The 15,260-nt window shown below is 41.6% G+C and overlaps 1 protein-coding gene across 1 annotated transcript; it reads right to left on the bottom strand.

The window, feature by feature from the left end:
• Positions 1-5,927: 5,927 nt before the first annotated feature.
• On the bottom strand, positions 5,928-6,985 carry LOC113443448 (uncharacterized). Its single transcript, XM_026711667.2, has one exon. The coding sequence runs from the start codon at positions 6,983-6,985 to the stop codon at positions 6,014-6,016; it is 972 nt and encodes a 323-aa protein (XP_026567452.2). The 3' UTR covers positions 5,928-6,013.
• Positions 6,986-15,260: the final 8,275 nt, after the last annotated feature.

The following is a 15,260-nucleotide window of genomic DNA, read 5'->3' as shown; positions in this document are numbered from 1 at the left end:
AAACAGCACAAATATAAGGGGGGGTGGGGGAGAGAAGCCTTCCCAACAGTTTAGAATACTCTTCCTAGCCTAGTGTACTCCATGGGCTCCATGGTTGCAAATTGTAGATCTGAAGATTATAGGAAATGGACTCTAACATATCTAGAGGCTAAGGAAGCCAATTACCGAATGTATCCAAGAGGAAGTTCTGTTGAAACAGCAAGGCCTGCTTCTGGATTTTCGTGGAAAAGATGGCAAATTGAAGATGGCTCTGCTAAAAGTAGAGCTAATGACCATAGAAGAATGATGAGCTGGTAAATAGACCACCTCTTCATAATTCTTCTCCAGAGGAGGAGAGGACTTGAGATTACACAACAGCAGTGTCTGGCAGGTTTAGAGCATAGTAGACAAAGGAAACCCATCTTTTTGCTCAAACTGTGGTCGATGCCTTTCTGAAGAACACTGGATTTGCATACTTCCTTTTATAATCACTTTTGGAAATTGCTTTAACTACGTTTTAGTTATTAGGACTACTGTGGCTAGATTGGGGAGGAGGTTAATGACTGCCACTGTTAGAGTGGTTATTCTAGAAGAAGAGGAAGAGGAGGAGATACAGAGTTTCATCTGACAAGTAGTACTGATGTTGTGAAAAGAAAGTTCAGAACAGAATTCTAATTTCTTGTCATGTTTTCCGTTCTATTTTACCCTAACAGCTAAGTGTTTCATTATTTTTAACTAAAAAAAGAATAAACACTTCTAAACAGGAAGGATGGGCAATCAGGGCCCCCAATCTGTTTGGAACTTTCCAGGGCCCCAGTTTTGCACAATCAAAATTGCCAATGGAGGAATACGATATTTTGCTTAATCAAAACAATATGCAGGCTAAAAGATGACACTTTCTATGTAGTCTTTCCGAAATCTCAGATAGAGAACACTGCTTCCCATCACCCATTACCTGACTTTTAGCCATGGGGGGGGGGGGAGTTAATTAAAATATTGAAATGGATTGAACTAGTTTAAAAATGGAAGGAGGAAAGTATTATGAATCAACTTCATAATATTCACAGTGTTCTATGTCTAATTCAGCCTTAATTGCACACTGTCCATTTTTCTGTATATTATACTCTACCCAATAACACACCAAGCTTCATTTTAAAGAAAACAAAAAAAAATTCCCCTGTCCAATCATTTCCAACTCTTAGGGGGTGGTGTTCATCTCCATCTCTTAGCTGAGGGAGCCAACATTGTCCGAAGATACTTCCATGGTCATGTGGCCAGCATAACTATACACCGAAGTGTTGTGGCTCCGATTCCTGAGCCTGTGCTGTTAGAGGAAGAGGTACTCGGAAGATGAGGAGGAGGAACTGGGAATGCCTTCCTCCCCAGGACCTTCCTCTCTGGCAATGCCTTCCTCCCTGATAATGCCTCAGGTTTCATCAGACAACCGAGAGGAACAGCCTGAGATTAATCAGGAGGAAGGCATATTGGAGCAGCCCCTGACAGGGAGTCAAGAGGACAAATGTTGGCTTGATCCTAAGCAGCGTCGTAGAAAGAAACGTGAGCAGCAACGTAGGAGACATGGAAGGGTCAGAGAGTGAGCTGAGTCATTGAGCCACACCCCACAGGGGATAAAAGTGGGTGTGTTGTCAGCTGGAACTTTGTACGGGACAAAGTTTAATCTTGCTTCAGGTTTTCTTTGTGAATGATTTTATGGTCTGCCTTGTAATTTTCTGGAAGTAGCTTTTTACTTGTTATTAGTTCGGACTTGGCAGGCAGAGCGTGTTGGAATGCCAAGGACATTATCAGTTCCAAAGAATTAACTCTGTGAAGTCCGAGCCAGCTTGCCTGCCTGTGTTTGTGTGAGTTTGTACTCTTTCATCTTTTGAGAAAGAAGAAAGGTGAGGCAGAACACCGAAGTACACGGAACATTGTTATTTTCCCACCAAAGTGGTACCTATTTATCTGCTCATTTGCATACTTTCATATTACTAGCTTGGCAAGAAATGGGCAAGAAATGGAAGCTCACCCTGTCACATGGTGCATGGGTCTCCAACCTGGTCTGTCAGCTTTCCAGCTGACAAGCTCAGCATCTTTAACTGCTGAGCCATCACGGTTAAATATTTTGATATTAAAATACATTTTTGTATATTATTTGCTATCCAATCATGCACCAAGCTTCATTTTAGGTACGATTAAAATTATATTGTTTAATGGCTAAGGAATGGGGACTAAACCCAGGAGATGATAAGTTCTTGTCCTGCCTTAGGCATGAAGCCAGATGATGTGACTTTGAACTGGTCACTCCTCTCAGCCCTGGGAAAAATGCAGTGGCAAATCACCTCCAAAATCTTGCCAAGAAAACTGCAGGCACTAGTCTAGCAACCAATAGGATTAAACAATGAATCAAAATTATGTTAAGTGTAACAATTAATACAATTAATCACCAAGTATGTAATCCTTTTTCTGATTGATATATTTAATATTATATTTCAGTAGAAACTTTGGGGATAATGGCCAAGGTTTGGGATTGGAGGTAGATGCACATCATGGTTTTCGGTGTGAATTGGAGCTGCTTGGGACTGAACCTGGACTGATCTACATGCCAAACCAAACAGTTGTCTTGTCATTGACATCTCATGTTTTCCCAAACCCAAGCAATCTTCTGCATGTTCACCAGCAGCCTGTGGGCATAAATGAGGTGAATCTGAATTTTAACTAATTGCACTGAATCAATTTTAATAGGATACATGTTTGAAAGCTTATCCAATACACACATTGTGAAGAAAATGTTGCAGTGCACTTGTGGATTGGTTGACAACACAGATGTACCCACAGCTCTTAATTTAGAAGAAGCAACCCTTCTAAGCATCAGAAAAATTTCTTGTCCACACCAATCTCTTTAGTTATATCAGAATAAGGAGTTGGTCTTGGGAACTCTTCTCTATAGCTCTGCTCAATTCAAGGAGTATGCAACTCAAGGGGAAGGTCTCTAATTTTATTCTGTGGACAGATTGAGGGTGGGAACCAAGAAGAACTGACATCTTAGAGAGAATATTCCCTGTAGGCCAGGGGTGTGAAACTCACGGTGTCACAGCGGTGTCATGGACTTCCCCCTTCCCTAAACTGGGTGTGGGCGTGGCCAGCACATGATGCATCTGGCCCATGGGTCAGGAGTTTGACAGCCCTGCCTTAGGCCAACTCTCCACCCATAGCCTCCCCACCCACAGGTTTCCAAGAAGTCTTTATAATGACACCAAAATCATAACAGAAAGGAAGAAACTGTGGCAACAAGAGACCAAAATGACAAAATTGGAGTGGCATCCATCATGGTGCATTTGTTCCAGCCTTCTCAATTGCTTAGCCTCTCAAAACACAACGTCTATAATTCCTATCAAACATGGTGGACCTTTCTGTCCCTAGAATATACATGCGTGAGATTAGTTATGGGCTGAAAGAAGATGTCATGTCTTTATATTAAAATTCCCCAGAAGTTCATGCCAAGAAGTGATGAAGCACGTGAGAGTTGCTTCTCACGTCTGTCCTTCCTCTCCTTAAAAAAAAGAGATAAGGTCCTTGCCCTGGAGTTTAATGGCAGTCTTCCACTGTCTAGTCTCAGCAAGAGTAAATGAATGGGCAAGGAAAAGGTCAAGGATATGGAGAAAATCTTACTACACAGTTCCTAAAAGTCAACACCAGGTTGATGGCACATAATTATTCAATCAGAACATAGGTCAATTCTGGGTTTCTTAATTCCCAGTTATAACCTTCAAAGGCTGTTTCTCTTTTTTTAAAAAAAATGATGAAATTGTTCCATGTCTAGTTCAGCCTTAATTGCATATCGTCCGTTTTTCTGTATATTATATGCCATCCAGTCACACACATCGCTTCTCTAAAGCATATTGAGCGAATTGAAGGTCACTTTTGAATGTTTTACTGCCAAAACCAACAGTTAGCAGACTTGCAGTGAGATGTAGGAGATTCAGAAGTTTTTAAAAAGCAAAACTAGGAATATATTCTTCAAAGGTGAGCTCAGTAATAAAGTCCCGAGAGCAGCCAAGAATAATTAATTACACTCTTCACACACAGAAGGAGAACATGCAAAGGTGTGATAGGGAAAACATTAGTGTTAATCAGGGCAATGGATGTAACATAAAATAATAAAGTATTAATATAAACCTGGGGGTAAGGCCAAGAAAGCTGATTCATAGAATTAAAATTGGTGGAATCAAATCAAACTTTCCAAGGAAATAAATAAATGCAAATGGAATTACTATAAAATGGAAGAGAGAGATGAAAAAGCCCTAAACAATATGACCCTAAGGTAAAAGAGGACACATAACCAAAAACAGATTAGTATTTCCTTGAAAAGAATGGATATAATCATTTATTGCTACGATACAGTATAGAAGTTTGTTCTTTTGTTCAGTTAATGCCAGGGGAACAGAAGGGAAGTTTAGAATTGCAGAAACATGGAGGAACCAGTGTTACCAAACCTTTAAAAAACCTATCTACCCGGAGGTGGTATTCAGCAGGTTCTGACCAGTGCTAGAGAACCAGTAGCGGAAATTTTGAGTAGTTCAGAATACCCCCTCTGACTGGCCCCGCCCCCATCTATTCTCTGCCTCCCGAGTCCCAGCTGATCGGCTGGGTCTTCTTTTGTTGCCCTGCACAGGAGAAAGGAGCTGGAAAGCAGGTTAGTGGGGTGGGGAGAGAATGGGGATTTTACAGTATCCTTCCCCTGCCATGCCCACCAAGCCACACCCATGGAACCGGTAGTAAAAAAATTTGAATCTCACCACTGTATCTGCCTTATCTGATGTGTATGCACAGTTTGGGGATTGCATATTAATTATGCTTGATCATTCTCATTCTTATATATAATTTTTAGCCTGAAGACCTCAGGATTTTTAGAGCTTTGATTAGAGGATGAATACAGGAACTGTAGTTCCCTGAATACAGGAACTTTTGCACCTATCTCCAGAGGAAATGCTGGCTGGAGAATTCTGGGAATTGAAATTCACGTTATTTTAAAGTTGCTAAGCTTGAGAAACACTGAACTAAATAAAGGTTCCCCTCCCCCCACAACTAGCCCCTTCCTCTTCTTTATTACCATTAGCAAGGAAAAGACTGTATGTCCAAACAAAAGGCAGAAGTTAAAACTCATGGGTCAAGAACAAAAATTGAAACAACCTCAAAATAATGGATATATACAGCAGAATGGTTTTGTGTCAGGTTATTGCAATAATAAGAACAGCTTCCCGATGTCGACATGGAATTTAGCAGAGGGAGAAAAGCAGTAACTGCATCTTGTGATAGGATTCAAAATCATGGGGAAATGGTCAAGTAAGCAGCAATTTTCATTGTCAAAATATATAGAGACTAATTTTAAAATATGTACCAAATTAAGATGAGAAAAAAATTAAACTTGCTAAGAAAAATGAAAATCCTCAAGATGAATTATTTTACCAAAATGTAATTTTCTATCTCAAATTGAAAACAAGGTACAAAATAAGTGGCCAAACAAGTAGGTAATAAACGGTATATTGATCCTATAAAAGACCAAGGATTCAATTCAGTATCCTACAGGATTCAAAATAGTGAATTGGATTGGCAGTTTTGAACATTAAATGATATCCTTGGCTATCTCCATTACTGACATGAGCCAAGAATACAGTGTTGACTCTTCCCTCTTCCCTGTGTACAAATAATGATCCTGACACTTTTGGGTACCAAAGAGAAGCTTGACAAATTTTATTTGTTATTGTGCTTACTCTGTGAAGTGTGTAACTCTGACTCCTTCTTTCAGTAAAAAGGGGAACTACCTTTATTGTACACTAAAAGCAGGAGATTAAAAAGAATTACCAGTGAGGGAAGAGGCCTTCTATTAAGCTACAAAGAGGTGGGACCAAGTCCGTGAGGTAATCTCATCCTGCAAGACCACTGATCAATGCATTATAAAATCCAAGTAGCCATATTTCTTGGGAAGTGGGCTGCTCCTAATTATCATGGAAGGCTGCGAGTAGTTTCCACAACTTCACATGCCTCTGCACAGCTCACACAAAGGCTCCATTGCAATGTCTACTCGAAGGTTCTTATAGACCATCCCCTTCCACGCTCCAGTTTCATTAAATTGTTCCACATCACCACGGGGTGTCACTTTTTGGATTGTGGCAAGAAATGGTACGACCACACTATGCACTATATCAACCCAAAAGCTTGCTATTGCTTTGGTACTGGGAGGCACCTCCACCTTCTTGATTATGATCTCCAGAACTGACCTCACCAGAGAAAAGTTCTGCTGATTGCTCTCTGTGTACTTCACAATGGGTGTTGCATCCTCGATCCTGAAACTGCAAGAAGAAGGCAATCCCAATCCCCAGAGATGCTTCCAGATCACTCTGTCGGTGGAGTTGGTCACCCAGTTGAGGCCAAAGGTATGCAGGACTGAGTTTGAACTTCTGTTGTAGAAGATGTGTTTATCCACAAAATGACAATGATACTGGATTGGGAAAAGGTCATTCGGGACCACGCTTATGATTTCAAAAGTTGGGAGATCAATATCTCCAATCTGGGGTAGAAAAAGACAGGTCTCATCAGGAAAGAACTTGGCTGCTTCCAGGCCATGGAATTCTCTAAACGTTCTGCACAGAAAGAGACCATTGGAGGCCCGGAAGGCTACCATATTGTCTCTGAAATACACTTCAAAACTCAGGGATGGTTTGGTTGAGTACTGAACAGGTTGGATGGGGAAGATTTTTTCTGAACGTACATCCACTGCAGCAAGAAACAAACCTAGCCAGTTTTTCAACATAACCCTTCCGGATGGTGTTGGAATCAGCCAAAATTTGCTTGACTTTCTCTTTTCAGGTACGCCTTCCACAGCCCAGTGTGAACCATTGCCCAGTGAATCCCAGTACATCTTGTTGTCCATCTGGAAAGCCACCCCTTCATCTGCACCAATGTAGGCTTCAAGTTGTCCCAGGCCTTTCCAGACTTGGAAAGCCATTAACTGAAACAGGAACACAGTGATTTTAATTCAGGCATAGGCTTTGATCATCTTGAGAGTATCGCTACCACTCCAGTCTTAAAATCTCTACCAACATGCAACATGCCAATGATATGAAAGTGGTACACATTGGCTTTATCCTGTGGGAAGTGGCATAGGCCAATTGATTTGAATAGGATAGTGTACATTTAAAATTTGTTTCTGACTTCATATGAGCACAGCCTCTGCAATTCATTAAAGCAAGCCAGACATTGGAAGGAACTATGCAAGTCTAAAAAAAATGCTACTAAGTTTAAGAGTGATATTGGGAGACTCCTTAAAGAGCAGCATCCTACTTTCAGGTACATGGGGAAGCTTGATAAAAATTGGGCTGCTTTAATAAATGGCAGAGAAGTGCTATAGTCATACCTGTAGAAGGTTCAAAGCATTTTTAAAACATCTACAGCCATTATGATTTGCAATTGGCACAAAGTTTTTTTTGGTCAGGTTGAAGATCCAAATCTTCCTAACCAGTGCAATATCATTTTGCTTCCAATTGGTTTGATTTTGGTTTGTGAACCCAGCCACCATGTTAAGTATGTCAAATCACAGTACAGTGTCTAAATCTAGTTATTTATAGTTCACAACTGATGAACTTTTTTACCCTTTTTTTGACCATCCTTTGACACCAATAGCTCAAAAACCCAGTATCAGTGGGAAACACCCCACCCCCGCCCCCACAAAGCCCCTTGGAATTATGTTTGGCTGATTCATGGAATCCACTTAAGTGAGATGTTTTGATCCATCTTTCAAATACAGAGCTATACTTCAAAGGTATCATTTATTGGAGCAGTTGTCCATCTTTCCCCAAAAGGGACCTAGTGGTTGAAATGATTTGGTCTTTGATGAATGAGGAACTATGAAATGGTTAAGAGTGCAAACTGATAAATCATAATGGGGTGGGGTTGGTTTTTTTTTTTTTTTTTTTTGCATAGACTAAATAGTCCAGCTCAGCTAGTCACCAAACTCATGCAGATTCAGGCTTCAGGACAATATCATTACTTTCTTCTTCAACATTCATATGGGTCAAATCTCAAGGCTTCCTTACATTCTATGTAGTCATCCCACTGGTATTTTAAAATGAGTCTTAACAAGGGCCTGTGCCTTCAATAATTTAGCAATGTGGATTCTCACAACTGTCTTTCAGATGCTTACATGATCCTCGGAAGTGCCACAAGCATGTTATGTGGACAGTAAGATGTTACAGGGGTACCTGGCAGACAGGCAACAGCCCATGACTTCTCCATTCCAGTTCCTGCCTACTTGCTTCCTAAGGTACAACTCTTGGCTCCTCCCATCAAGGCTTCAGCCCACACTGAACCCCTCTGTAAAGTGCTAACTCTTATCAAAGCTAACTCTTTTAAAAGTTTTGTGGTCCTTGCAGCAAGTCCCTTCCAAACTAGAAGAAAGGGGGAAAAAAAGAGTACATCACATTCATGTAACAGAGATCACCCACTGGAATTTTTCAGCGATTGAGAAATAGCTGAAAGTCTGGAAAAAGTTTGGCAGTTTGCCACTTGGGCACCCTGAAAACTAGCAGAAATAGGGCAAGCTACCAACAGCTGTCTGTCCTGGAAGGAACAACTATACTTTCCTTCAAAGTATTTTCCTTCAATGTTGGCATAAAAGTGGAATCTCCAGTTCTCTTTTCCCTCTCACTTTTGCCCATTCTTTTTGATTCTTCTGCCTATTGTTTTCTCCTTCCTAGGCAGCTGGACAGCCTCTCCCAAGGGGCCCGTGGAAAGTGTACAAGATTATGGATGCATTTACCTTTCTACATGTAAAATAATCTCAGCAATTCATAGGGAATATTAACCTGTTCAGTGGAGATAGGTTTATGCTGGTACAAGTACAGTAACCAAAATGCAATGGAACTCCTTTGCCTTTAAGTATCCCATTACCAATGTTGTTACCCCTACCTCAGTTAGGGCAGGGGTCTTCAAACTTGACAGCTTTAAGACTTGTGGACCTCAACTCCCAGAATTCCTCCTCCTGTCATGTTAGTTCAGGAATTCTGGGAGCTGAAGTTCACAAGTCTTAAAGTTGCCAAGTTTGGAGACCTCTGAGTTAGGGGATGCAATATTTGGATATTTTCACACCACTCAGTAATGTTAGATTATGTGCTCTGCTGTGGAACTCCAGCCAACTAGAGCAGGAAGTAATCTTCAGTGGCTTTTTCCAGAGACGGGGCAAGCTTTTGCTGCCTCTCAGATGTTCTCCAGAAGTACAGAGTAACAGCATTGGAAGAGATCTTGAAGGCCTTCTCGTTCAAGCAGGAAACCCTATACCATTCCAGAGCAACGGCTATCCAATTTCTTTCAGTGATGGTGTGAAACGAGGCAGGAAGTCTTTGAGTTTCAGCAAGGAGCCAAACCTCACACTTCTATTCCACATTCATACAGGTGGAAGAGTATCAGAAGAATGTGTGATTACTACAATATTAAGGTCATCTCCTAGGCCCCTTTAAAATGAACTACACATCTAAAGCAGGTTTTAAAGAAGTGGGGGGGAACTACACTCAGAAATCTAAAACAGGATTCACGTACTAGGCTGAGCCACTATTTAAGTACTACTATTAGAAGGGTTTTCCTCAAGAGACTCTAGTTTGCAAAGCACAATAGTCAAGTTCACATTCCACACTAAGCTAAAACCTGGTTTAGCCTAAAACAGAGTCAAAGAAAGAAAGAAAAACACTCCATCCCCTCATAAAAATACTTACCACCAAAAAATCTGCCACAAGGTGAGTCCTGAGAAGAGGGGGAAAAAAAGAATAGGTATTCTTGCTCCAGTTGGCCTTCATATATGCCTGGCTCAGTGTATCTACCAATCGAAGGCCAGCATGGGCCATTGCTAATTGATTGCAAGTGAGGTGATTATCTTCCAGTGCACTGAATAAAAGGGACAACAATCCTAAAGGGTGGGAGACATTTTCCTTAGAAGTCACTGCTTTGCTACAGGAGCCACCATATCTTCTTGAAGATAAAATAGTCCTTTCATCCTTCTTAGAAGTTTCTAAACTATTAAACAAGGTCATTCTTTCAAGCTTCATTGCTAGGACAGATGCATCCAGGGAATGATACAGTTCAATGAAACCCTTCTAACTGACACCCCCAAACTAGATTTTAAATGAATTTTTCTATAAGGTGGGTTCTCTATTGCTGTAGCTTTTTTTAAGACTTGTGGTTTGCTGACTAACCCAGAATGACTGGGATTATGCATCATGTTCAGGCATGCATCAGGACTGGCCAACCACAATGGCTTGAGTTCACATTGCTAAACCACCATTGAGTGAAATGCATTAAACTTAATGCAATGAGCATGACTTGAGGTTTGCACTATGCAATCAGTAATAAAACCTTCAATAGGCACACATACTTAATTTGTGTCACATACAGCTCTTTCTTATAGGTAAAACAGGGGTCTCAAACTCAATTTACCTGGGGGCCTCTGGAGGCAGAGTCTGGGTGAGGTTGGGCCGCATAAGGGATTCCACAAAAAAATGTTAAAAAATATCCTCAAATGTTACTTTCATATCACGGTGGGGGCCACAGGATATCATACTGCGGGCCGCAATTGGCCCATGGGCCGTGAGAATGAGACCTCTGAGGTAAAGGAATCCCAAATGACTCCCATGTTGTTGAATTGTATCTATGTCTAGATTTACATGTCACCTTAAATCATACATTTAATTCAAAAACTACCATAATCCATTATAAGACCTAGTTGCCTTTTGGCTTAGTATATGAACCCACGATTACTTTGTAATACATCAGAGGTGGTATTCAGCAGGTTCTGACCAGTTCTGGAGAACCGGTAGCAGAAATTTTGAGTAGTTTGGAGAACTGGTAGGGAAAATTTTTAGTAGTTTGGAGAACCAGTAAATACCACTCTGACTGGCCTATATTCTTTGTTTCCTGAGTCCCAGCTGATTGGCTGGATCTTCTTTTGTTGCCTTGCAAAGGAGAACAGAACTGGAAAGCAGGTTAGTGGGGTGAGATTTTTCAGTAACGCCCACAGAACTGGTAGTAAAAATGTTTGAATCCCACCACTATAACACATGGCTTAAGTTATATGCAATCTGTTTTTAGCTTACTCAGCCAACTGTCATTAAAACAGTTGCTAATCAATGTATGAACTAAGTCATTGTGTAGCTTGTTTATTTGTAGCATAGCATTTGTGGCATCCATTGTTCTTAAAACATCTTTTAAACTTAAGAATGTGTCCCCAAAAAGTTTTGGTTTATTCAATAAATCATAGTTAACAAAACTGCATTAGCATAAATGTGAGTAATGGAGATATTGGGGAAAGTCATAGCATGGAAGGTAAACTGTCATTTTTCTAGTTTAGGGAGGGGATTTAAGATGAGACCCCCCTCTCCTTTACATTGGTAGATCCCTTAATTGATGTCCATGAAACTATTTTTAACAGTGATTGAACTCAAAAGAAACTGTGATAATTTTTTAAAAATAAACCTTGATTCATTCCACATGTCTATTTATACAATGCAATTAAAAAAAACTTCAAGTGACTCTGTTTAATATACATCAAAATGTTAAATTAGAACACCCAGATCTGAGTTGCATAAATCCTGATGGCCATTAAGAGACACGAGAAGTAACTGTTTTCTGCTTTAGAAATCATGGGGAGTTTTGCAGCCTAGGCTTTAACTACCGGAAACATTGAGTAAAGGGTGCAACTTCACAGGCCAATCCTTCCACCCTCCCTTTAACCTTTTGGAAGTCTGTGAAAACGTGGTTCTTCAGCAACCTTGGGGATCTAATGGGGAGTCTGCGCAGTGGTTGTATTATGTTTTGATGAGTGTCTCCCACAATCTCTTTTAAAGTGTTTTCATAGTTGTGATTTTGTTTTAACTAAGGGTTTGTATCAGTGGTGGTATTCATTTATTTTTTACTACCGGTTCTGTGGACATGGCTTGGTGAGCGTGGCGTGGCTTGGTGGGTGTGGCAGGGGAAGGATACTGCAAAATCCCCATTCCCTCCCCACCCCACTAACCTGCTTTCCAGCTCCGTTCTCCTGTTCAGGGCAACAAAAGGAGACCCAGCCGATCAGCTGGGACTCAGGAGGCAGAGAATAGATGGGGGTGGGGCCAGTCAGAGGGGGTATTTGCCAGTTCTCCCAACTACTCAACATTTCTACTACCGGTTCTCCAGAACTGCTCAGAACCTGCTGAATACCACCTCTGGTTTGTATGCCTCCCAAAGTCAGATTTAGGGAGAAGTTACCCCGTTCAGAGTCAATAATGAAAATCAAGAATAATGAAAGAAGTCCAACCAAACTCCCAGTTTCCTTGGCAGAAGTGGCTTGCCATTGGCTTCATCCAGGATATATGTCCGACTTCTCAATCTAGACTACAGCACTATGAATTCCAGAGATCCCTGGTCTCTGTTCAAAATCTGGGTGTTTTTTTTTAAGATCAAGGATGGTTTTATACTGCCATCTGCAGGACAAATCTGAAATAATTGCACCTTTTTCCAGGGAAATTGGAGCGTTCTTCAAGGAAAATTGACCCTTGTGATTGTACTTTCTTTCCGTTTTTATTTTTCCTGTTTCCTGTTTCTGCCGCACCCAGCTACCTACAATTTGGCAGTTCAAATCCCACCAGGCTCCAGGTTGACTCAGCCTTCCATCCTTCTGAGGTGGGTAAAATGAGGACCCAGACTGTTGGGAGCAATAGGCTGACTCTGTAAACCGCTTAGAGAGGGCTGGAAAACACTATAAAGCGGTATATAAGTCTAAGTGCTATTACTACTATTACCCCCCGGTTAGAGTGCATACTGCCTATTTGAACTTGCTAGGTGGGCAGAAAAAGCTAGTTGGGCCCCCCCCCCCCCCCCCGCGGGGGGGGGTGAGCCCACACGGGAGCAAAGGGACCGTAAACCCTAGAAGGCACACCCGTCACATGGCAATTGCTTTTTGCTTGAAAAGAAAAAAAACCCCCCCAAAAAAAAAGACTCAAATCCAGGCTGTCAGCTTTTAAGGGGATGAGCTCAGCATCTTTAACCACTGAACTATGTATCAGGTGTAAATGAAATCAAAGTGTAAGGAACCTAGAAGAAAAATGAATGGATGACTCACTCTCCCGCATGTGGGCATTTCCAATGGATTCAGCAATCTTCTTCTCCAAATCTCCATGCACAAATAATCTAGATTTTGCTTTAAAAAATATTTGACCATTTTATGAAATTGTCTTTACTGCCCGGTGTGAGGAGGAGAGCTAAGGCTCCTCACCTCACCCCATTATCTTGCATTATAAAAAAGGGAAACAACTTCCAGTCCTTCAGAGGCAGATATTGTGAGAGAGGCTCTTTAGGAAGCTGGTTGGTTTTTCGCTCACAACTTCTAAAGGGGAATTTGCCCTCACAGTAAAAGTATGAAAAAAAAACAAAAAACCCTGAGGTACAGAATCTAAGCAAACACATTCCTTCAGAACAGCAAAGCTACTAGCCACCAATTCACTCTTGCCCGGGATGGGTTTCCAATGTCTAGAACTTGCTTTGACTGACAGGTTCTCCATAGTGACCTCCAAGGAGAGATCACAATAGACACCTCCATCCGAGGCCCTACCTTCATTCTTCCCCACCATTTCTCTCTTAGGTTTCACTTCTGCAGTGATGGCAGCGTATGACAGGAGAAACAATAGGGTGCTTCCTGACAAAACAGTCCGTGTGCTGAGGTCTTAGGGGGCACCTTCACATTCTTGGGTTTCATCTCCTGGATATCCCTTCTCGGGGACACAGGTTGTTCCTTCGTCTGGGTGTTGTGTCTTCAGTTGTAAACTTCTCAGAAATTGTAGTCCAGGTAATTGAGCCTTTGCAACATGTGGGGGCCACGTCATAGTGAATAGGTCTTGGGCTGGAACTTCACTCTTGTTGATATTCTGCAGTTCACTGCTCCAAGAAGCAATGGTGGTATCTCGTTCATGAAATGAGTCACACTCACAAAGGTTAATAGCGATGTCTCAGTTACGGTCTGGAAATAACTATAACATTGAGAAAATATGCCTCTGGAAAGCTGCCTTGTTGCCTCTATGGCAAAGGTGGTATTCAGCAGGTTCTGACCGGTTCTGGAGAACCGGTAGTGGAAATTTTGAGTAGTTCGGAGAACCGGCAAATACCACCTCTGACTGGCCCCGCCCCCATCTATTCTCTGCCTCCCAAGTCGCAGCTGATTGGCTGTCTCTTCTTTTGTTGCCTTGCACAGGAGAATGGAGCTAGAAAGCAGGTTAGTGAGCTGGGGAGGGAATGGGGATTTTGCAGTAACCTTCCCCTGGAGTGGGGAGGGAATGGAGATTTTTCAGTATCCTTCCCCTGCCACGCCCACCAAATCACACCATGCCCACCAAACCACGCCCACAGAACCGGTAGTAAAAAAAAAATGGAATCCCACCACTGCTCTATGGCAACTATTATATAGCAATGTGGTGTGTTATGTGTATTGGGCACACTGGATGGATAAAGCTGGGGCTTTGCCTTTACGTATTGGGCCAAGGAACATTCACATACCATTTCTCATCATAGCTTTTCCCAAAGGCAGATAGGTGATCCAGAATTTAGAGGATGCTGTCTTTTCCCTTATACTTTGGACAGCCCAGTCGGAACTAGTATCCTGTAAATTCACACATTGTCAGTTGTCCATCTAGAAAGTTACCACTTCCTTTCTGTATATCAGTGTAGGCTTCAAGCTGGCCCAGGCCTTTAGCAACCCCTGGGGAAATGAGCTGAAATGGGAACAGAGATTCAATTCAGGAGAAGATCTTGCGGGCTGTCACCACCACTTCAGTTCTGCAAACAAGAATTGTCTGAGAACATATAAAGATCTCCAAACCATGATGGAAGATTGGACTCCAGATTCTCACTCCTATTCCACCCACAATCACCCTTGTAAAGAATTTTAGTTCATATATGTTAAAGTACAGTATATTACAATTATATACTTTACAATACGTGAACTTGGGAGAACTAAAAAAGGCATGAAAAGCTCCTTGGCATGAAATCACCAGCCAGCAACATTAGACTTGTATTGCATAAATCACTGAGAACCACACATGGAGCACTTCTACAGAGAAATGATTGAGTCTGTCATCTGCACCTCTATAATTGTCTGGTTTGGTTGTACAACCCAACAGGTCAGACACAGACTTCAGAGGGTAATTAGGGCTGCAGAAAAAACAATTACTACCAACCTGCCTTCAATCGAGGACCTGTACACTGTACGA

The sequence above is a fragment of the Pseudonaja textilis genome, chromosome 2 (genome assembly GCF_049901715.1).
Source record: "Pseudonaja textilis isolate UNSWEBS1 chromosome 2, rPseTex1.2, whole genome shotgun sequence".
NCBI lineage: Eukaryota > Metazoa > Chordata > Lepidosauria > Squamata > Elapidae > Pseudonaja > Pseudonaja textilis.
The sequence above is the reverse complement of the archived record's forward strand: the minus strand, read 5'-3'. Positions and strand labels throughout refer to the sequence as shown.